The following is a 24,010-nucleotide window of genomic DNA, read 5'->3' as shown; positions in this document are numbered from 1 at the left end:
GAAGGGGATGATGGATGCCAGTACAGGAAAATATGTGTTTTTACGCTGCGTCCATTAGAATTTTGATGTTGATTTGTGCAACACTATCTCGGCCATTATTGTCTTACCTTTGTTTCATCATCATCCAGCACGTAGCTCACTAACCTGAGAACAGAATTCAGAATTTATCACAATTTTATTCGCACTCAGACTATTACTAAGACTTCATATCCAACATTTATCATAGAGTAACTGACAAAAAAGTTTACTTTATAAGAGCTTTAGCGAATAACATCATAACTTGCAATGAGTTTTTATAGAACGAGCTACGACACTGGAAAGAAAAATGCGATCCATTGGTGTAAGGCCTATAATGATCGCTAAAGTCTACTTAAAGGGTCAACAAAATGATTGGCAAGAGCGTAAAAGTGGGGTAGACTTTATGACTAAACATTTCTGGATAAACCATACAATTATATCCTTGGATAGCACTAAATTTCTATGCAAATGAAATAAATAGGAAGAAGTTATTTCTAGAGGATTAGGGTACATATTCTTAACTATTTTTATTCATGAAACATTGGAAGCAGAAAGATCTCCCTGAAAAAGAGCATAAAATGCAAAAGGAATATAAAAGACTCCATTATTAGCATCTTTTTTAATTAGCCTGAAAAATAAACTTGTTGATGAATAAGGCTAGCCTTGGTATAGATCATCAGGGTTCACTTCAAAAAGAAAAACCTGATTATCAGCTATGTCAAAAACAATGCAGTTGACTATGAATACCCTCCTTGATATAGGAGAAGAATATTAAGTCAAAATGGGTTGTCTTTAACCAAATGCATTTTGATGTTACCCCTAAACCCTTAGTTACAACAAAAATACTAAAGGTCATACCCTGTTGCCCCACATAACAGCATTTTCTCCTTCAGCATGGCAACTTCGCAGTGCTCGTTTTGCGATGAAAGCTTCTCTGCTGCTTTTCTAACGCTGCCATTATCGTTTCGCAAATAATTTCGAGTTGCATCACGTGACTGCAGTGAAAGCTGCTCCCGGACTGGCTCTGGCTGGGCTGGTTGCCTTAATGCTTCGCCAAAGGTGAACATCTATAGTATACGAGTGTATTGACACATGACGAGTACTGTCCAACATTCAAAATGAGCAAGGAAAGTATACTGAGTTCAGCGTTACCGTTCAGTTCAATAAAACTGTTTGACGCTAGGGCCTCAGAGAGAACTAGGGAGGAGGAAAGGCAAAGTACTGCTAATGGTACTTGAGTTCAGTACATTAATTATTATAGAAGCAGTCTCAAGAGTGTAAGGTTGGATTCAACTGTAGATTTATAGCAGCAATTTGCCGAATAAAATAATTAACTGGATAATTTTGACTCATTTTTACTTCAACTGTAACCGTGAAACAAATCATGGTTTAAATGAAACCCAACACAGATTCCATTTGTGCCATTACGTATATTTTCTCCTAGATTTTTAATCTTAATTCAGATTAATTTCAATGCTTGCAATAAAACTGATCTCAGGTGTGATTCATCATTATGTTATCTAGGAAAACCAGATTCAGATCCAAAATCTTAATTTGGATTTGTTATCAGCCAAAATAAAAAGTGTTTATTAAAATCTTCTCACGTTGTCAACACTGTTTGTTCGACTTCCATCAGTCGCTGAATCCTCCACTTCGAACTTCTTCAAATGCGGTAATCTTCTTGTAGCCAGTTGTCCGGTAACGCCATCTCCAACAAGATTCGTAGCGTATTCACTTGAATTCGACTTCAAATCTTTTTGACTAATTTTTAAACCATTTCCAGGGTACGATGAAGTTTTTTTAATCTCAAAATGCTTTTCAATTCTGCTGTGTGAATACAAACCGTTTACATTGGATCGTTTCTCTGCAAAATAGTTCATGAATAAATAAAATCAAAAACATAATCCTTACATACGTCTTGTATAATCAATTTAATAGAGCCAAGAAGCCTTCAAATTTTATGACATCCCCATGTCACAAAAAATGATTCCATTGGTAACTGGCACATAAAAATGAGAAGTAGCGTAGAGCTTTCGATCTATGTTCTGACGTTTAATACTCTGAAGAGAGTGTCAGACGAAAAGCTTTAGTATCCTCAAATGTTTGCTTTTTTCAAGCCATTTCTAAGTTTTGTACCACCAAAAGATTGTTTAATAGTCAGTAATTGACTAAACATTTCTCTCAAACGTATTTTGAAGTTTTCATTCACAATCTCTTTAACACCTTTATCTCTGATCGGTTTTGGTTTTATTCATTTAGAATTGGCAGGGAGAACTGATTTGTTTCCAAAAGAACTACTTTCAAATGCAATGTTAATTAAGTTAAAAGTGTAGGAGGTCTATAGCAAAGCCCTAGAAAGAGAGAGAAGAGAGATATTGAGGATACGGACAGAGATGCGATCAAACTTTTCGTAAAGATGAAGGTAAGAGCTTTTGATTGGGTGAATAGTTTTTCACTGAACTTTGCCAAGAGGACATAAACAGGATTTATAAGTGCCATCCAAAATATCAGTGCATTATTCCAAAGAAATTTGCTATTTGTGAATTGCTAAATGTTGAAAAGGTAGGAGAAACCCAAGTATTTTAGAGAGGAATCCAAGTTTTGAGATGAATGTTTAGCTATAGAGTGTGAGATTCCCAGCCAATGTCAGTAGATACAGAAAGGTAAAATTGTGAACAGAAAGGCATAGGTGTGAAAAGGAAGTAAAATAGAAGTGCCATTCGAATCAGTACAATTAATGCAAACAGAAGTGAAGTTCAGGTTACGTTTACGTTAAAAGGGCCACGTGTGTTATTTTAGGTTGACTAATCATAACGAGATTGAGGGGGAGAGAGAGAGAGAGAGAGAGAGAGAGAGAGAGAGAGAGAGAGAGAGAGAGAGAGAGAGAGAGGGAGAGAGAGAGAGAGAGAGAGAGAGAGAGAGAGAGAGAGAGAGAGAGCTGCATATCCAGTTCATACGATTTTGATGCCGACCATAAATATGTATTGTGTGCCAGACACCAGCACATATCTTGGATACCACAGCCTATTCTAAGAAAAATTAGCTGTGGGGGAAATTAAAAGTCACTGGGGCTGAAGGTGCAATTGCCCCGCTTGTTAGTATGTTAAAAAAGACTCTGTTGGTAAAAGCTTAAAAATCAATTGAAAGCTCAAACCCTTGAAGCATGCCCCCTTACTAATAAAATCTTTTATGTAAATTTCCGTTTGAAAATACTTGGTCATTTTTTTAGTAACGCAGTCAGTGATTAACCTGAACACGAGTTGTTTCTGTGTTCACTTTCGAATCGCTTCATTTGATTACTCAAAGTGACAAGGGGTCCCGAGGAACTCTTATCCCTGTTACAGATGGTGGGAAGGGGGAATTCTAATAAGATACATGATGGGGGCTTGAGTGGGTGTAGACAAAGAAAGGCTAACACAATATACGTACGATTTCTAGCTTGAGAGACTTAGTTCCCTTACCTTGACGGATCTCGAAGTGACGACGCCCTGGTGAAGAAGCTTTCGCATTTCTGTTCCATTTCGTCATTTCTGGGCTCACTTTGCTTTCAGACGACGTGACAGACAACTCAAGGTCTTCATACTGGTTATTCATTTTCCGCTTGAAAAATAAGAGCAGCCATGAATGGAAAAGGGATAGGTTGGGAATAGAAGACAAGAGCATCCTGTAAATGGCTTGATAACGAGTAACTCAAGATCTTAGGTTTACTCTGCTTTACTCTACTGAACATGTATTCTATTTCCGTTCAGTGAGATTATCATGGATTAAAACGAGTAGCAGAGGGAGGGACTAGTACAAAAATATTACGTGAAAAAGAAACTAGATTAGAATCTTCACCAGACCCAGAACGTTGTCAAATCTACATGTTAAAATATAGTCAAGACAATTGAACTCTTAGCGACTCTTAATTTTGTATATATAAGAAACTGGGGGCGAAAAACAGGGGAAGTGCCAATCAACGGGAAGAGGGGGTTAGAAAAAATTCTAACATCAGTCAGGCGAAAGGCCAGAAACAAACGGAAGAATGGGGAAATCTTCGAAGGCAAGGATGCTATTGCAAAAACAGACAAACAAGTGGGGGGGGGGGGAGGAATATTTCTCATGAATTAACCAGCGATAGGGTACGCTAAAAGAAGACAAAATAGCACGAGGACTTTTCGGGGTAAGGTTATCTAAGCTATCGTTTATCAACCACAGCCCCCATACGTTGCCCTCTACAAATCAAAAGTATTCATTCAACCATACCTGCCATAATGACCTGAGTTGGTTGGGTGAGAGTGTTTTTGACCTGCGTCTTCGCGAAACAGATTGGCTGAGTCTATGGTTGTACACCGTAATCCTGCGAGCAAGGTCCAGCACTGTATTGGCGTTGTGCCCAGTTCCATAAAGCTGTCGGTATACATCTGAAATTTATAACTAATGATAAAAGAATGGGGGGCCTTCGAAATCCAAGTACATTGTGCTCATGAAAACCCAAAACACTGAATAACTAATTTAAGCTTGAGGTGTCTTGAAATTTTCAGCTAAAATTCTGTTAAAATAATAAATTTATATTCATGTTTAGTTAGGTAAAAACTAAACAGCAACATTTCTAAACAAGTTTCTTTTCATAGTAAATATCTTTCAGACAGGCCAGATTTTTATTCCTGCCTGACTACAAAACTTCAACCTGCCTGAACATTTTTCAATGAAATGATATCAGGCGAGCCGCCCGTGTTTCAAGACTCGGCTTTGTAACTTTACCAAGATGATGCTAGAAACGTTCCTAAACATGAGACAAAGGAAATCGGAAAACCTTGAACAAACGGTTGGAGTTCTACCATGGTGGAGGGAAAAATTTTCCCAACATTACGTAAAAATTAACTAAGAGTTCAAAAAATATACAAAAACTGAAATATCTCATGACTTTTAATGAATATCAATTAGAAACAACATTTACAAAAGCTAAACTTGCGTCAAAACAAATAACAAAAAGAAACAACTAAAACCGGGAAATAATCATAATTTGATTATTCTGTACGTAAATATACGGCTTTATCTAGAAATAAATTGGCACTGAAAATCCCATATTGAAACATACTTGAAACCGAAAAATGAACCAAAGCTGCTACGTCATTACTAAGAAAGAACAGGCACTGACAGTGACGTCAGATTCACTACGAAAGACATTTGGTCAATCTACTTCCTGAATGAAACCGACAGACGTTGCTTTATCAAAGACGTTTTAACTCTTTATGGAGCCTTGAGCTGCTTGAAATCAATTCAAAACAATTTTCAGGTTGGATGCTTGATTCTTCAACAAAATAAGTTTAGTTAATTCATCCCTGCATTTATTATGAAAAAATGTTTCAGAAAACTTCTTTCGACAATGATCTTAGTTTCGATACACATAATATCGTCCAATAAGAAGTGTTTCTAAAAATAGCATTATTTGTATCTACATTATTTGCGTAAATGTATTGTCAACAAGACAAAATTCACGGCAGGTAAACAAAATAAGCCTAGAACAACTGTTAAAGAGCACTAGAAGCTCTTATCACCCGCGTAAAAGAGAGAGAAAAGCGAACAAGTTATTGTGAACTCTTCAAGAACCTTTGCTTGCTATAAATCACAAGAAATTGCAAAAAAAGAAAATACCTTCCTCTTAAGACACAAGCGTGAATTATTACTTTGAGAGTGAACTGTGATGGCTTGCCAAAATAAAAACAACATGCAAGCAGGACGTCGAGTCGGAAAATGCTTGTATGATATAACACTTCGTCTTTAAAGGTCACGTGAGAGCTTAAAAGCAAAAACAATAACAGCTCTCTAAAATAGGCTGTTCAAAATGAAAAATGCGAAAGAAACAATCTTAAGAGTTGAAGTCCAATAAAGTTGATTAGATTACCTGAGAGCTGGTCGCTTGGCCTGGCCCTAACATTTAGAATACTCCGTTCTTCATCACTTCCTTCCGACAATGATCTGCAGCATCTGAAGGGTGATCATTTGCTGCGTTAGGCACGCGGGAAATGTGCGATATTACATTAATAAATAGGACATAAACGCGTTACCGATTTCATTGAAGCAAGCAAGCAGTGCTGGTCGAGGTACATGCAGGAACTAGTCGCTGTGGTGTTTTGCATGATTCTCTTTCAGACTTTTTGCTTGAATGGGGGTTTACAAAGCTAAACTTAACCGTTGTCGAGGTCTGGCTACAAGTCCACTTCGGTTCTTGCAATGCCTTGACAGCGATCTGACCAAATGTGACCATCAGATTTTCACCATTTAAACATTTTCCACTTCGGCTGAGTAAACCAGGTACGTTTATCACACATTTTCTCATTAATAACAATTTTGATACAGTAACAATTGTTTTTATGGGTTTTCCTTGGCAATCAACCTTTCTCAGGATAGTAGAGGACTCCGCTTAAATGACCCAGTTTGAATTTGCTCTGCGTTCCTAAATGATGTTACGCTTTCCTGAAGATCTTAAATTGACAAATTCTGATGTTTAATTATATTGATAATCATAATAATCATAATTTGTAAACAAATTTAACTGAAGCCTTCGTAAAATTTAGGCGTAAAAATCTACAAAGAACGATTTGCTATAAAGACCTAAGATTCCAAATCAAACCTCAATTTCGCTTCCAACTAGCTTATTAATTGATTAAAGAACTAATTGGTTTTCGTTATTGAGCATGAGATATTTGGAAGAATAATTCACTTTTCGAGATTTCACTGCTCCTTTAGCATTCCTAAAAAGTTGCAAAATTGAACACGGAAGTAAAATATTCTTATAAAGAAGCAGGTTCCTTCGCCTCTTCGGAGTCTCTGCCTTACTTTTAAATCGTTAGGAAGTCCAACAGCTGAAGAACAAAATCATAGATCTTTACCATACATCTGGACTTAATCGATTCATTACTTAATATTTGCAAAAATAAACCAAAATCCCGTGGAAAATGGTTTTTTCCATACCTTTCACAAGTGGCGCAAGATTTTTGACCTTGGTAAATGGTAGATAACCCAGCCGTAAATCTGCAATGAGGTATATCTGCAAAAGATTTACATAATATCAAGCCCTTTTCATCCGGCTTCTACCAAACTAAACAACTGACGGTGATATGTGAAGTTTGATAAATTGCTCAGAAATGTTGTCAACACGCATCACTTGAGCCCTGTATCAGCACGCACTCTTGTGGCTGCATTGCAAAGAAAATACATTGAAATCGTTGAAAATACTTCAAAAGATTCGCTTCTGCGTGTAAAAATCAAAGCTCCTAGAGAAGATCCTTGTCGTATATATTGTTAAAGCTAAAGGATTTCCGTTCTCAAATATCTGCGGGAATTTCCTGCTTCAAAAACAAGTACAATTTCCGTAATCCAGTCTCCTATCTTCACCGTATTCTCCCATTTACGGTCTCTAATTCAAGCACAACAGCTGTTTCTGGAAACGAGTGTCCACTCTTCTTGCATTCGTTCTAATAAGCAGAAGGCAAAGTGGGTAAGTAACAAATTCTTTGCTTGGAAACAGGGTACCCACTTGCATACCATTGAGCAGTCAACCACGATGGTTGGTAGCAAAAACAGAGATAACTGGAAAATATTATTTGACCAGCTTTACACTCTTTTTTTTATAAGAACAATTTCATAAGAACACGAGCCTCAAAACTGGTCAAAAGTTAAGAACAAATTAAGAACAAGCTGAGGCTGAGCTTCTGCAAAATGCAATTTTGAACAACGCTATTTCTCAAAATCGAGGATTTTTAGCAATGTGTATATTGCTAGTAAAAAACAATTGTTTAGAATACTTTATAGCCAGATAAACATTTGAAGCAACAATACTGTTGACAAATCAATATTATCAGGGGCGTAACTTGGCCAATAGTTTTGGGGGAGTGAAAAGGTTTTCTGCCCTGCAAAAATGAGTGGTGCCCTGCAGACCTCGTAGCAACGGTTTGTCTATAGGTTACTAGTGAAAGCTTTACCAGTGTACACTGGTCTTTACCAAGGATAAACTTCTAAGCAATAAAAACAAACTTGAAACTTCATTGCCTATGAAATTTTTATTTCTCTACGTGAGCGTAAATTGTTTTTTTAAATTCACTTCATTTAACGTTGGTTTGCAAAATTAAGCTAATAAACAGCTAATTGGGGGGAGGGGGGGTACATGACGTAGACAGCACAACGAAATTTAGCCCAGTGGAGCTAAGAGTCGAGTTTAGTGAGGTAGGAGGACCCACCATGGTTGGGTCCGACGTGAAGAAATTTTTTGAAATTATATGTTGTAAAAGGGCTAAAAAGCATCTTTCAGACAAAAATTTACCAAATTACTATTGTGCTAAAAGAAGTGATTGTTTAATGAAAATATTATTGTTTATTGGGAGAAATAGGGAGGGGGATGTCATGCTAAAACTCTAGTGTTAGACGTTGGGGAAGGAAAGAAACGGCAACCTTTCGTTTCAGATTGCACGTAGTTGTGAATGACAGAGGAAGATATTGTTTTGATTGGGAGAATTTTTTTTCCTGAACAGAAATTTGCAGTTTCTTGTATCAAGAAGGCCATGTTTACACATCCAAAATTAAAACATTGCAATGATACAGAAAATGATTTACTGAATTAATGCAAATAAAAGAAAAATAATAAAAATATACGTGAAAAAGTTAGCAATTAGATGAAACAAAATCGGTATCTTAACGATTTATTATGTTTTTTAGTTCATGCACTGTTAAAAAATAATAGAAAAAATGATAAAAAATTCCTATCTTGACCAAAGTGAGGGACTTCAGCCCTTTATTCCCCCCCCCCCCAGTGACGCCGTGCTTGTCATGAAAATAATTTACAACTTAAATTAATTTGCATGACTCAACCTTGCCCTCATAAACATATGCATCAATCATTGCATCCATTGGCTATGACTTTCGGTAAGAAATGCTTTCGCTTTGCAAATAACGGAGCTTTTCCTTACATACCTGTTCCGTTCTCTAAAATGCAATGTCAGGAAGGGAGGTTCATAACAAATACGATATTTCCATTTCAAAATTCCTAAACGGCTTTTTACGAACTACAGAGGTGGCATTTCTGCGTGGCAATAAGGCTCTTCTTGGCGCCCTGCGAAATCTTCGATTGCCCTGCGAAATCGACTATTTTTTGGATTGGGGATTGGGGGTTTCACACCCCCCCCACACACCCCCCGGTAGTTTCGCCCCTGAATATTATACCACTATACTAGATTATTTTCTTAACGAAACTTGGAACCAAGTTTGAATTTTTCTCAGTGAAATTAGAAAGAAAATTAATAGCAAAAACACAAATTAGATAAGAAAATTAATAGCAAAAACACAAATTGGAAAGAAAATCCTGTAAAAAAGGCAAAGGTTGCGAAAAAGTAAAGTTTTTCGGGGAAAAAGGTCGGTCAACTCAGAAACCGTTGAATTATTGTCCTTTGATAATCAATAAAAGAAATTTTGAGGCCATCTTCTGTTTTACAGAAAACGACAGAAAAACTGAATTTCACGGAAAAAACAAGGGACACGTATCATTTCAAAATAATCTGTTAAAAATATATTTATTTTACTGACAGCAGTACAATTTTGCATATATCGAAATTTGAATTAAATTAAAGTTTCGTCCCTGCAACTCTTGCTACAAGCCTTTCAGCACGCGGAAATAGAATTGATCACGTGGTGTCGATTAATACTACGTAAATATCATCTATGGTTCGAAAGAATTGAAAACATGGGGCCACGTTTTCTTGGATTTCCATTCTTGGAAGTGTTTCTAAGTCCACAACAATTGCCGCTTAAGCACAGGAATGAAAATAACTTGCTCGCTAGACACTTATCAAAATATTCTGTTAACACAAGATTTCATGCCGAGGCACGAAAGGACGCATTCCAAACACGCATAATTATATGAAAGGGGTTTTGAGAATTTGTTTGCAATATAAGGAGAAAGGGCAGCGGATTTCATGCCACACTTAATTCCGAGCGATAGAATGACAAAAACAAAAAGAACTGAGTTATTTGCGGGGGATTGTCATATTGACCTCTGGAAGACGAAATAGGTAGCCGCACACAGCTTTTATTACTAAACGTTCCTTAACAGGCAAGGTAGCATTTGCTTGAACAATTGACGGTGAAAATGTTGGCTCATGCTACGACAATGGGTCAAAGAAAGTATGCTTAAGACATAACACTAAATGTATTCATTACTACCGCAAAATGTCCAGATTTCCTCCTTCCTACTTCACTCCTGTAAATACTTTTACCCAACTCTTTTGTAAGACCTCTACGATAATTTGCACGCCTAAATCTTCCAAAGAATTACTTTTTTTTCCTTGTAGGGGAATGCGAAGAAAGAAACATCGTAAAATTTGTGATATCACTACTTGAGGTTTGAAGATCTATAGTAATTGGAAATTTCACAACGACAGATTGGAGATTTCATGTTTCTCGATTCATTTGCCTTTTTTTTCTTTGAAGCCATTAATTGACTTCCTGTTGAAAGTCATACGTTTCCCCTCTCCCGTTTCCCCTCTCCCGTTTCCCCTCTCCCGACTCCCCTCTCCCGTTTCCCCTCTCCTGTTTCCCCTCTCCCATTTCCCCTCCCCCGTTTCCCCTCTAGAATAAATTATTCTCAACAACAAAAAACACAATTCCAGCATAACCTGTAAATTTGAAACCAGGACGACTGTGGTGCAATTCCAACATGGCTTTGGAGGAAAGAGGAGATCTTACAAGCACATGGCTGTAGCTTTTGGCGGGGGTGGGCAAACTCGAGCAAGAAGATTACCGAGAAGGGTAGGCCTAGAACATAGACGTATAACAACAAACCAACTATGTTTCAAGACAGCTATGAGTCAAGAATAGAATATATAAACTAAAAAATGTTAAAACAAACTGCGAGATTTCCACAGCCACTCAAAATTCCTCGAAAGATATCTCAAAACTTGGGTTTTTTCGAAGAAAATGTGAGTCAAAGCGATCTGACAAAAATACTTTCCGTCGTCGCCCTCCAGGGGCATTAATGTATGTCATGGATTAAAATAGACATTAAACTCTTGCTGAAGCATAACCGCACGCTGTCAAAATTCTTTACATCATAATTAAACTGGAGCTACTCCATAATTTTCAAGCACAAACCTTCATATGAGCTATCAAAACAATAAGGTGGGGCTCTTGCGCAAAATGTTGTAAAAACAAAGCAATTGGCTACGTTTCGGGATTATTGAGAGGGCTACTACATTCCTGCTTCTAGCATAGTTCTTTTCAAGGGATTGATACAAACAGGAAGCTTGCACGTCACTCTACATGCCTACCAAAGATGAGGGTCGCCAGTTGCATAATCAATAATTTCAGGAAATTACAACCATGCCAACTTTCCAAAATAGCTGTAGCCAGAGAGGGCTGGTTGTACTAAAAAACTTCATTTGGGGGGCACAGCCCCACGTTCCCCCTGCAGCCTCTTAGCTATTTCCAATGGTGTGAATTGAAAAACGATCGAGAATTCTCTCAAACAGGCTGGTCTTCCGAGAACTTTTGGCAAGAATTATAGTACATATCATCATTCCACCTCTGTCTCCAAGTGGTTAGTGTCTAAATTGATAGTTCATCGCAAATTTAACGATAACGTGACATCTTGACAGTCATTGTATACACACCCTAATTTATCCTCGGGTCCTTCTATACCATATACTGAAACGAACTCAATTCATGGCAAGCCAGACCCATCAAATGAGTCTTCAGAAAATGAGGAAGTTTAAAAATTTCCTTAATTCAAAGATTTTCTCGACTCTAAACGAAATCAACATTAAATATGCAAAGGGGAAGGTTTTTGCTAGATGAGACCGAATCTACTAAATCAGTCCTTCATTGCTACCAAGTGAACAAAGGTAGAAGCAACAAAATCGAAACATTTTAGTCAGAACAAGAACAAGTAGTTTTGGACTACTGAGCCTGAGAGATAGTTAGATATCAGCTAGATATCAGTAAGATATCATTGTCCGTTTGATAGTTAGATATCAGTAAGATATCATTGTCCGTTTGATAGTTAGATATCAGTAAGATATCATTGTCCGTTTGATAGTTAGATATCAGTAAGATATCATTGTCCGTTTGATAGTTAGATATCAGTAAGATATCATTGTCCGTTTGATAGTTAGATATCAGTAAGATATCATTGTCCGTTTGATAGTTAGATATCAGTAAGATATCATTGTCCGTTTGATAGTTAGATATCAGTAAGATATCATTGTCCGTTTTAAGGTAAGATATCATTGTCCGTTTGATAGTTAGATACCAGTTAGATATCATTGTCCGTTTTAAGGTAAGATATCATTGTCCGTTTGATAGTTAGATACGAGTTAGATATCATTGTCCGTTTTAAGGTAAGATATCATTGTCCGTTTGATAGTTAGATATCAGTAAGATATCATTGTCCGTTTGATAGTTAGATATCAGTAAGATATCATTGTCCGTTTGATAGTTAGATATCAGTAAGATATCATTGTCCGTTTTAAGGTAAGATATCATTGTCCGTTTGATAGTTAGATATCAGTAAGATATCATTGTCCGTTTGATAGTTAGATATCAGTAAGATATCATTGTCCGTTTGATAGTTAGATATCAGTAAGATATCATTGTCCGTTTGATAGTTAGATATCAGTAAGATATCATTGTCCGTTTGATAGTTAGATATCAGTAAGATATCATTGTCCGTTTTAAGGTAAGATATCATTGTCCGTTTGATAGTTAGATACCAGTAAGATATCATTGTCCGTTTTAAGGTAAGATATCATTGTCCGTTTGATAGTTAGATACGAGTTAGATATCATTGTCCGTTTTAAGGTAAGATATCATTGTCCGTTTGATAGTTAGATATCAGTAAGATATCATTGTCCGTTTGATAGTTAGATATCAGTAAGATATCATTGTCCGTTTGATAGTTAGATATCAGTAAGATATCATTGTCCGTTTGATAGTTAGATATCAGTAAGATATCATTGTCCGTTTGATAGTTAGATATCAGTAAGATATCATTGTCCGTTTTAAGGTAAGATACCAGTAAGATATCATTGTCCGTTTTAAGGTAAGATATCATTGTCCGTTTGATAGTTAGATACCAGTAAGATATCATTGTCCGTTTGATAGTTAGATACCAGTTAGGTATCATTGTCCGTTTTAAGGTAAGATATCATTATTGGAGAAGACTCGACGATCTGCGCTTACAATTTTATGCGCCTCCTCGCAGACCGCTATACTCAGAAAGTCTCGATGTGAAGAGGAGGCGGGAAGAGACGCCAATTTGACGGCGTGATGGAAAGTGCTATCAGGTTAGTATCATTGTTAGGTTGGGCATTTTATTTCTAACGATAATCCACATTCAAATTTAAATTAATCATGAAAATAAAATACTTTAGGTGGAAATATGCGATTAAAGTTGTTTATGTGCATTTGCAAAAACATTCTTAAGTGAAACATGTAATCGTCAATAAACATACGTCAAGCCTTAAAAACGCCTCCTTCACAATGCCTTTCGCCACAACCTCCATTTCCTGGCTTTTCAATGTATTTTCCCTGTAATTATCAAATGATCGTTGCCAAAGGCAAAATAACCCACCTTGTAAATCGATCAACTCGTCAGCCCCAGTGCTCACAAAAGACGTTGTCAACATCTCTAGGTAATCTTTCTAAAAAAGAAAGCAGACCAAATTTCCATAAAAACTAGTAGCACAATTTTTGGAAATAAAGAATTGTTTATTGGCTGAATTAATGTGATTGTCATAGTTATTTTAGAACCGTTATGATGAAAACTTGCTAATGATTACATGTTAACATTTTACACGGAAAGAAGGGGTCATAATGTCGCTTCGAGTTTACTTTTCAAGCACAATTAAAACGTACCAGGCAAGGCCGATGACTGCTTTGTTAAAATTCCAAGATAATGTATAAAAAACCCCAAGACACCAATCAGAAAGAGCACCAATCGTGTACCCTGTATGTACCTAAAGATTGGTCAAGGGTAAAAAAATACATTTTCTGTAAAAATACAGAAAAATACTTAAAGACGTAAAGTAAGATTTAATTTAGGTACCTTCAACTTGGTTTTCTCTACAACTCTGTCTTTAACATAATGAGGCACAACACGTCCTGTTGCGGAGGAGCCCCGCTTTGTATAACTCATTCGTCCCTGAAAGAAACAAATTTGATTTCAAAGGGGCAGTTTTCCAAGAATTCATAAAGAATTTTACAACGTTGCAAAATGATTTATACATCGATACCAACTGCAGAAGAAATAGCCACAGACAACTTTTATGTCTAGCCTAGTATAGTATAAGCACGAGTATCTCTTGCTGACTCCAATTTTAACTGCTGCGATTGCCATTAAAATCGTTCACAAATAGCTATAGACTAGATAGGTATCTTGTCTTAGCAACTTCAAATAAACAGAGAAACACTTTAGATAATAATCCTTGAGTCAGTTTTTTAAATTCTCATAAAAATTTACAGATCATACACAAGTTTACAAGACTATACCACAGGGAACATAGAAATACATAGTAACTCTGTGGCAATTTACAATTAACATATAACACAAAGTTAAATAGGAGATATAAGATAAAAAGGTAAGTAAATACTTCAAAGAAGAGTAGAGAGGGAAAATGCAGTTTATATCAACGATTTACTTAATAAAAGGTATAGTATAGAAGCCTTGATATATTCAGTCTTTGTGTTTTACAAGTGGAAGAAGAGCAACACAGCACTAGCAGTGCTTTATACCAAAGATGAATGATTTGCTCACGTGTCTGCTCACGTGATGATTTGAGTTCCAATGCAAATACCCAGGAAAATATCAATCTATCCAAAAATACTTCAACCATTGAAAATAATAAAATTTCTAATAACAAATGAAGAACTCACCTTTGGAGAATTAACTGTCCTAGTTTCTGTCTCTTTCTTATCATTCTTAGGGTTATTTGATGTTTTTGAGTTCTGCATCTTAAAGATTGAAGTCATCAAACTAGCACCGAAATATTCACCTCTAGCTTTGAAAAAACATTTTAGCTAACATAGTCTTAACATTCAACTTCCTATTGACTTTTTCAACCTTAGTGTACAGGAATATAATTCACATATTTACCAAGTTGAAATGCAGTTCAGTAGATTCTTAAACTTTTAGAACTTTTTCACCGAATCAATCACAAATTTCTACTAATGCAAAACAGCTGCGAAATGCTCTATACCAAGGGGTCATAGGCAAAGATATTTTAAAAATCAACCTAAAAAAGAGGAAATTGTGCGATACATCAATAAGTGGTAACAGGCATAGAAAAGAGGCTTTTGCCACAGCCATGGAACTACTGGAAAATTCCAAATGTAAGCCCAAAGCTAATGTCATGTTTTGGGAGGCTTACATTTTTTAGGTCTTACATTTTTGGGAGACTTATATTTTTGAGGGACTTTATTTGGGGGCTATAGTTGGAATTTAGCTTTGTCAGAAGAAATTGCAAACTCAGTTTTTTTCAAACCTGAAAGAAAATATCGGTCATGCTCCCGAGAAACTTGCAATCAAGCTGCAATAATTATGGAAAGATGGGTATATCTTTAAACAAATCACAGGGAAAATGGCAGGGGATGCAAGAAAGGCCCTAGAAGGTACAAGGACTAAACGAGAAGGCACTGAAATATTCTTCTTATACAATGGTGTATGTAACAGGCATTACAATCTTTACGTAAGAAATCCACCCAACAAAAATGGCTTGTGTTCGTATTGAAGGGAGAAAATTGTGCTTTTTTGATGAATTCCAAATATAAGCCCAGGGCCTAAAGTGGGATGGGCTTACCTTCGAAAGCGATTTCACGTCACAGGAATTGGGGCTTGTATTCGAGCAGGGCTATATTCGGTATTATACGGTATTTCATTGAAGTAAAGATAATTTCTTGATGGTGGCTAAACCCCCTGTACTTAGATTCTGTATTGAATTGTTCTGCCTTATAATATAAAGTGTTTTATTGTATTGTATTATAGTCTAGAGTAAGTAATCTGAGCATTGGTGTTTGGACAAAAAAGAGAACTTCTTACTTCCAAGTTTTCATTGAAACTTTTCTCGATCTTCGTATTCTTTGTAAAGTTTTTGTTTCTTTCCTTTCGCGTCTTCAGACGTTTCTTTCTTGACAACTTCAACAAAAATGAAGATTCTATGAAAAATGTTTTCCATCCTACTTGCGTATGAATGGCTGGACGGAAAAGAATAAAGTGATCAGAGATGAAATTGGTACTTGGGAAATGCAGCGATTTAAATACCTCTGGGACACTGGCGTGCAGAAGTTGCATGGGAAGGCCATCAGAAACCGAACTATCGGAACCTCCTGAGTCGGATTCAATCTCAGAGAGCAAATCAAGATTGCTTTCGATGTCCACGTCATCATCGTCTATGACGTCATCAGTGTTCAACTTATCCAGAATTGCTTTCCTAATGCAGCCTTCGATTTCAGACAGGATATAGTAAAACTGAGAAAACAAAAATAAAAACATTGTTGAATCAGGAAACCTCGAATAGAGCAAGAACCAATCTCATCTTTATGTTACATGCAAACAATTATTAGAAGCTTATTAGAAGAACTGAAAACTTCGAAAGCAAAGTTGGCAGGTTAAGAGTATGTCTTCGGAATCATTGGTCATAGTCAAGAGTGTGATTTTTCGAATGATTAGTGATTGCTGAAAATGATGTTATGATTGGGATAGCACTATTCACTGTGATTAAAAAACTATCCACTGATGATTGCATAATGGATCACATCGATAGTTATCGCAACAAATCAACTCTGATGGAAACAGATCTCATTCATACCAATCACATTTCATAACCGATGCATGAACATAACCAAAAATCAACTTGACTATTAATCACTTTAACCCAACTCAAATATAGGAGCATTATTTTCATAATTACCTTTGTTTGATCAGGATCGCAATAATCAAGTAAGGTATCACAAAATTCATAAGCCATTGATTCATAATCAGCAACAGAGAAGTGATGGCCTTTCCTTTTTCCCAGAGAGCTACCACAAAACGAGGCCTGGAAAATTGCAACATTTATAAGAAGAGCAAGGTCAAGTCATTGAATATTACTTTTTACTTTAAAATTAAATTGTAAATTTCCTATTACATCAAAGCTAGAAGTAAGGCTACTATAATTATGGAAATGATTAGATATTTTACAAATATAATCGTCTCTTCATTTCCTTTTGCTGTGTATAACTCTTATAAATTGTGCAAAAGAAGGCAAACTGAAACACAACACATGCAAATAGAGTGAAAGGAAATCGGCTGCTTCTTCTACACAGAACTTTTAACAAAAGAAGCGCCAGCGTTATGTACGGCTTTGTTGCAGAAGGGTATCGCTAATGAAGGCATCAGATGAACATGAAAAAGTTTCACCTCCATTGTAAAGCTGTTAGCGATGCCAAAATTCCACATAAATATCCTTCCAGTTCCTTCCTGTAAAAAACATTATGCGACAATAAATCCAGTTTGTTCTTCCAAAAGAGGATCTCTTCAAGACTGTTATTAATGAATTTTGATGAATTTATGAGTTCAATATATAGTGTTAATGATAAAAAATAACATTATCTTTAAGACACAAAATGCAGTCTTGCTTTATTTATAATGTTGGAAATTCGATTTTTAAAAAGAAAATTAGCAAAACTTTATAAATGATATTCTAGTTATTGTTTAAATGCGTTTATAGGTGAGTGTTGTAATGCTAGTTGGGTGATGTAATACTAACCCTGTTTTTCTGCACTTTAAAACGACAGTAGTTCTGAGAAAACTGAAAACAGACATACCCAAAAAGAAGGAGTTAATCAAACATAGAAATATAAAAATGGGAAAAACAGTTATAATAACAAATTAACCAAAACATTTGACTTTAAAGATAGGAAAATCCGGAAGGACGAAATTGTGACGGTCATAAACGGTATGGGCAGTTACAAAGTCATAAGAACTAAAAATTTACACTTACAAAAGACATGCATTTCTAATTCTGCAAGTTAACAATGAATAACAGAAGGCAGTCAAACATTATTATCTGTTGCTAATTCTAATACACTGATGTTGGCATAACTCTTTTACATTCTCTTATTCAGGTCTAGGTACAATAAAACATCCCCCTAACTTGATTTCCTTACGGATAATGTTCTTGCTGGATCTCATCTGCATGGGTCGCTATCAAAAGTGGGTGAAAGATTGTTGATAAAATTCAAACCTTATCAGACGCATTTTTGGCAAGCATTGCTGGAAAGACTCTGCTGAAAAATCTTCTATTTTTCTCACGCCTAGAAGCACAAAGCGATACAAACTCGGAAAATGATGATCAAAAGCGAAATACAAGGCCTTTATGATACAGATATTGAAAACAATCAAACAAAAATTCTTTAAGCAATCTCAGAATAAATATTCCTGCAATTGTCTAGTTTTAAAGTCTCCATGTGCAGTATCATAAAATCTCAATAAAGGAAAAGAAGCTGTACCTGTTCTCGCATCCATATATAAAGATATTCTTCTTTCTACTGTGTCCATGAAGGTCACAATACATCAAAATTTCTCGCTCTTCTTGTAGCCTTGAAAAACCAAACAATGAATAAATTATCAGCATTTGAATCGTGAAGATTTTCAGCTTAGATCTACCTATGGGAACTGTAATAAAATAATTATCAACATAGTACGATAAGCAATTTAAACTTGAAGCTTTCTTTTCACGCGACTATGAAAAAAAACTATTTATTGGCTAAGAGCTGACAATTTCTTAGGGCTACAGTAGGTTCCCCTGAATAAGAAACCCCCTGGTTTAACTTGGTGGTACTTATATATAAGAAACTTTAACCCTTATTATGAGAAGGTCTCTTTAAATAAGAAACTTTCTGAGGCTTCAATTTAAAAAGTGGTTTCTTATTTGTGGGAACCTACTATATGAGAGAACTAAAAAGGTTTTTATCTACAAACCAAAGAAACTGAAAACCAAACTTTTAATAGGGTGCCAAAATGACAATGGTTATTTCAAATCAATTTCGATACGTTTAATACCAAAAATAATTGTTGCTAAGGCCATTTGTGGAAAACTGAGCTTACTTTTTGATCATGGCCCTCGTGTGCCAGATTGACGGAAAGGAATCTTTCAATACAGTTTTGTAGTTTCGGTTCAAGTCCCTTCCAGCTAATGAACATCGATAGTTCCCAACAACGACTCCATCTGGGTTCAGCATGGGGACAATTTTGAAAATAAAGTTTTCTCGTAAAACCTAAAAGAGAAGTTAATTTCTATAGATAAACCTCATACCAAAAAAGGAAGCTTTCAGATGAAGCATATGGAGCTTTTAGGATTGAGCCCATTATGTAATTGCTTCTTATTCAATGATAAATTGATATTGGAAAACTAAAGGTGAAGAATTGACTAAAACTAATTTCACAAACTATCTGATAAACCTTGGGATTTAAATTTCGATCGAGGAGGACCTAGCATGCTTGCAAAGATCAAAATGATATTCGTTTGACAACAACAAACAGATTTCCTTATATTTTAGCACTGCTCTGTCCTCGTGTAATATAAATATTTCACTTCTTATTGACATTTCAATTTCGAATGTACCGTCTTGGTTAAAACCACTCGCTATTTGCTGTTTGGCATTGCTCAGTGGCCAGAGGTTAAATGAATTAAAAAAGCTGGGAAAAACCTTAGCATCTTGAGCATTGCTGGTGAGGTAATCAATGAAACCCTTCATCATCCAGCTGGAATTCGTCTCACCAGGATGAACACGAGCCGTGATGACAATTGCCTTTTTCACCTAAAAATGGAATTTCGATATCAATCGGTAGAATCAGCAAAGGACAATTACCATTTGAAGGAGAAGTCTCCTTTTAATAGCAGAAAAACCGCAAATTGGAAGATTGAAGATTAGAGCTAAGCAATGTCTAAAGAAATATCAATTTAAAAGATATTACTTTTAATCAGTTGATTAGGCAAAATGAGATCAACTATATTAATCATAATAAAAATTGGGTTCAAAAGAATTCTTTGTTCTTGCTTTGATATCTCTTGGAATGTCAAATTTGTTAGCAGATGTTGCGGTCCATTTGTGTACTTCAACTTAATTAACTTTGCTTATTGGCTTTCTGGTTCTTTGAGGGCTTTGAATTGAACTGTTATGTTACAATAAAATGTTTAGAGTTATATGTTTACAGTTGAACTGCTCTTCTGGACACAGCGATGGGAAAACGTTTTTAAATAGAAAAGAAAATCAGTAAAGAGAAAAGGGGTTGCCAAATTCTAACAGTACCTATTTATGATTCTAGTGTATTTTAGGTTTGGCTGCAATACTGTTTTTATAAATGAAAACCGTTTGGCTCTGGAAATAAAATAAATTGAAAGTAACTGAAAGAAACCTCGGCTTCGTTCTTCTTCTTCGAAGGAGCTGTGATTGTCAGCACATAAACAAGATTGCCAGCCAAAGTCCGGCAGAGAATCCGCTGCTTGCAGCATCTAGACCGGGCAGGGTCACTTGCAAGCAACGCTAAATAGTCCTGTGGAAGAAAATAAGGCATTTTCATGGTATCGATCCCAACAGGGAATGAGTTATATTAGAGTTCCTTATCAACTCACATGCAGCTAATGGCATGAAACAACTACAAACGAAAGAATTAACAGCATAATCAATCTATTCGTCGGATAAGGTAATTGTGATATATATTCAACAATTTCCTTACAAACAACAACAAACAGGCAAGGCTAAAATCTATGAGCCTGATGGCAGAAAGACAATGCTTGAGGACAGGAGAACAGCTCAAATTTCGAGTTATAGATTATCAACTAAACATTTTGAGGCTAATAATAAACAAAATCATAATAAGTTAATTTCATCAATCAATCTTAGTGTAGGTTTATAAGCTTTTAAGTTAAATTAGAGATATAAGTATGTAAATTGAATAAAAGATTTACAGCTACTTGAACAATAAGAATCTGGGACCGATCAACAATATTGAATCATCAGCCTGTTTCATTGTTTGGAGGGGATTAAGAAGCAATTTTGGTTAAAAGTAAGATATATAAATTAAAAAGTCAGCTTTTTCACGCAAAAGAAAACCCAGATAAGTTTGAAAATTTAGCAAATACAATTGAAGTTCGACAATTTGATTTTTTTTAAACACTTATTTGTACCTGACTTCTTTCTTACGAGCTAAAAATATTGACTTACATTATACATTGATGTTTTATGAGATAAAACAGATTGTATATTATGAGCAAAGGTAATGAAATGAAAAGTATTCTCGAAGAGGCGGGTACCTGAAGATCGGAATATGTGTAAGGATAGCAATGGGCAAAGTAGTAAGTGTCACTTTCGTTTTGAAACGAACAACTCCATGTCAGCGAGTAGTAGTTTCTTTCTTTGATGCCGTCGAAAAACCTGAAGGAAAGGAAGAAAAACAGGAATACACAATGCGTAGAGGGGGTGCAGTCATCAGGGAATGGTAATAGAAAAGCAAGGGAACAAGAAACAAGTTTAAAAGTGAAAGTTGAATTAAAGAGGGTAATACTTTTGACAAAAGGGACTGACTTGATATCATTTCTATAGTATCTTATGTTTGTTCCAGTTCTAACCCAACCAATTCCTTTGTTTTCTGCATCGATTTCAGAATACCCAAGGGGCCGCATGCCATCACTGTAAAGACTGCCCGCCTGCAGCAGAAAATGCGCAAAATGTAAAGCAGTATATGATATTCATGATAAATTAGACATAATGGCTAGAAAACGATGACATATAAAAGGAAAAACCGAAGGCGATTATAAACTAAAACAGATGGAAGCCAAGAAAAAGAACGAAGAAGGCTGCAGAAGTAACAAGGAAGAGACAATTCTTAGCTTTGAAAACGTTTTGGAAATCGTTGTCTGGCTGTCTCAATGCTACAAAAAAAACTAACCTTACAGCAGAAAAACAAGTAAATGTTAACCGTAGGAAAAGAATTGTGGATTGTGCACCTTGACAAAATTCATGATGGTGAACCTGTACTGAACTCCAGGTTTCGCATTTTGCACCATGAAGTAATACCACTGAGTGTGTTTGTTAGTGTACAGATCGAAGCGAAGCCACAGCTCGTAGTCATAATCTCCACTGAATAAAAAGAAGAAGTCTTAAAATTTGCAGGGCTCGGCATTTTGCGATTAAAGAACAGCCAGGCATACATATAGTATTGATCAGGATGTTTAGTTTGTATAATGTAATCTTTGATATCTATTTAATTTTCAATACATCTAAAAACATAAAAACAAAAGATCTATTAATAACATATATATTTGCTATAGACCTTAGAAAGAAGACTGTATTTCGCTCGTAGCTATAGCAAAAACAATATTGCGGGAAGCCTGACAAAATTACTGTGATAAATTGGTTATCCATTCCTCGACTATATACCCTTGATTATGAATCTTTATTAATTCTCAGCTATCTAAGAGTCGTGCATTTCTGAACAGCTCTGCTTGTTTTGATACTGGCACAATCGCGCGCCAGCAAAAGCATGAAACGCATCTAAACACAACAAGCATCAGATTCACTCATAAGGGAGCTCCTTCGCTGTACAACATGGTTACGCAGCACTTACACCTTAATGGCTCTCATTAGATTTCCACTCTCAAACCTCGATTCAAAAAGCAGTGTATTGTCGTCAGGTCCTTGCAATCGGTAGTGTGGCTTGGCATGTATGGTTCTACCACTGCATTTCGATCTCGTGAACTGAAAAGAAATAAGCCTTTCTAGGTGATTCGAGTACAGAAATTTCGCACAGCAGAATTGTCATTTCAAAATACACTTGAAAAAAGAACAGGTGGTAGTTTTAGAAGATTCTGAGTAGATATGTAAGAAATGTTGATATAAAATCATACACTAAACGATTTAGAAAAAACATATGCTTATTCAAACTCAATACACAGTTAAGAATATCCAGACAACTTTCCAAATACAATTCAGCAAAGAAAAGACAAGGCGTTTCAGGAAGTTGGCATACGAATCTTCATACAATAACTCACATATTTGATGTTAAGATCCGGTGAATTGTCGTAGACGACTTTTCCAAGAATATGTGAAGTTTTTAACAAGGGTTTTGAATCTTTGACTGCAAAAGTAAACAAAACAAGTGAGTAAATCTGTTAAAACTCCAGGATGTTTTTGTTACGGTTTTAGTGAGTGGTCGTTTTCTACGAAAGGTCACGTGGTGTGAATGGTCATTTAGTGTGACAGATCGATTGGGAGGGGAGTCTAGCACGACCGCAGCTTTTGTTTGTAGGTGCTGGTCGCATAGAGCAAAGGTTGGGTTTGGTTTTAGACAGAACATGACCGATCATTTTGAAACCAATGATGATTTTGTAGACACAAATGAAAGAAACTCAATTTTTCTTTAATTTGCAAAAAGTAAGGGGTGACTTCTAATTAGCGTTCCACTTTAATTTTGATTTTAAACATAGAAGACAATGAAACATCACCATACCTGGCTTATAAAGCGTCTCTGGCCTGGAAGGAGCGAAATAAATATGGCTCGGCTTCTTAGCGACTAATGGGACTTCTGCAGGCCTACATAAAAACAAACATAGATAAGTTTTACTTAAGGTTTATCTCATATATTTAAAAACATTTTGGGTGCGAATCATCTGTCGATTAAATGCGATGGACTAAGACCAAAGCAGTGCTTCATGATCTCTTGATTTCAACAATCTTCAAATACAGAACAATCCGTCAATGTATGCTCAGTTTCTTTTTAGATAATAGCAGTGATATGAAAATTTTCAAGGAGGTTAAAAATATAACAAGAAAGAAAATCAGTGGAAGAGATTATGAGAGAAGAAAGGAAAGCAGTCACTAAAAAGAAAATTAAATAAGTACACACCATCTTTGATTCATTTGTGCTGAGAAATGTTTGCCTAGTGCGTAAAGGTCTCTGGGCTTTTTTAGTCTTGTGATCTTAAAT

At 35.9% G+C, this 24,010-nt stretch overlaps 1 protein-coding gene across 5 annotated transcripts in view; it reads right to left on the bottom strand.

The window, feature by feature from the left end:
* The window catches only part of LOC135695654 (uncharacterized), a 39,544-nt gene that overhangs the window by 8,214 nt on the left and 7,320 nt on the right, over positions 1 to 24,010 (bottom strand). For all 5 annotated transcript variants that reach the window (XM_065214806.2, XM_065214805.2, XM_065214807.2 and 2 more), the window contains 27 exons: positions 23,930 to 24,003; positions 23,534 to 23,616; positions 23,076 to 23,161; positions 22,652 to 22,782; positions 22,032 to 22,164; positions 21,610 to 21,731; positions 21,339 to 21,459; positions 20,441 to 20,578; positions 19,732 to 19,842; positions 19,130 to 19,299; positions 18,532 to 18,621; positions 18,267 to 18,336; positions 17,790 to 17,831; positions 17,441 to 17,500; positions 16,953 to 17,078; positions 16,304 to 16,510; positions 16,082 to 16,177; positions 14,920 to 14,997; positions 14,093 to 14,188; positions 13,619 to 13,688; positions 6,976 to 7,051; positions 5,906 to 5,988; positions 4,264 to 4,421; positions 3,480 to 3,618; positions 1,623 to 1,882; positions 877 to 1,085; positions 108 to 144 (listed from right to left, as the gene is read on the bottom strand). In XM_065214806.2, the coding sequence (XP_065070878.2) occupies positions 108 to 144; positions 877 to 1,085; positions 1,623 to 1,882; positions 3,480 to 3,618; positions 4,264 to 4,421; positions 5,906 to 5,988; positions 6,976 to 7,051; positions 13,619 to 13,688; positions 14,093 to 14,188; positions 14,920 to 14,997; positions 16,082 to 16,177; positions 16,304 to 16,510; positions 16,953 to 17,078; positions 17,441 to 17,500; positions 17,790 to 17,831; positions 18,267 to 18,336; positions 18,532 to 18,621; positions 19,130 to 19,299; positions 19,732 to 19,842; positions 20,441 to 20,578; positions 21,339 to 21,459; positions 21,610 to 21,731; positions 22,032 to 22,164; positions 22,652 to 22,782; positions 23,076 to 23,161; positions 23,534 to 23,616; positions 23,930 to 24,003 (3,066 nt within the window). The remainder of the gene's footprint in view (positions 1 to 107; positions 145 to 876; positions 1,086 to 1,622; positions 1,883 to 3,479; positions 3,619 to 4,263; positions 4,422 to 5,905; positions 5,989 to 6,975; positions 7,052 to 13,618; positions 13,689 to 14,092; positions 14,189 to 14,919; positions 14,998 to 16,081; positions 16,178 to 16,303; positions 16,511 to 16,952; positions 17,079 to 17,440; positions 17,501 to 17,789; positions 17,832 to 18,266; positions 18,337 to 18,531; positions 18,622 to 19,129; positions 19,300 to 19,731; positions 19,843 to 20,440; positions 20,579 to 21,338; positions 21,460 to 21,609; positions 21,732 to 22,031; positions 22,165 to 22,651; positions 22,783 to 23,075; positions 23,162 to 23,533; positions 23,617 to 23,929; positions 24,004 to 24,010) is intronic.

This window comes from Rhopilema esculentum, chromosome 2 (genome assembly GCF_057945365.1).
Source record: "Rhopilema esculentum isolate cy_ngs chromosome 2, ASM5794536v1, whole genome shotgun sequence".
NCBI lineage: Eukaryota > Metazoa > Cnidaria > Scyphozoa > Rhizostomeae > Rhizostomatidae > Rhopilema > Rhopilema esculentum.
This window is presented reverse-complemented; position numbering and strand designations above follow the sequence as displayed.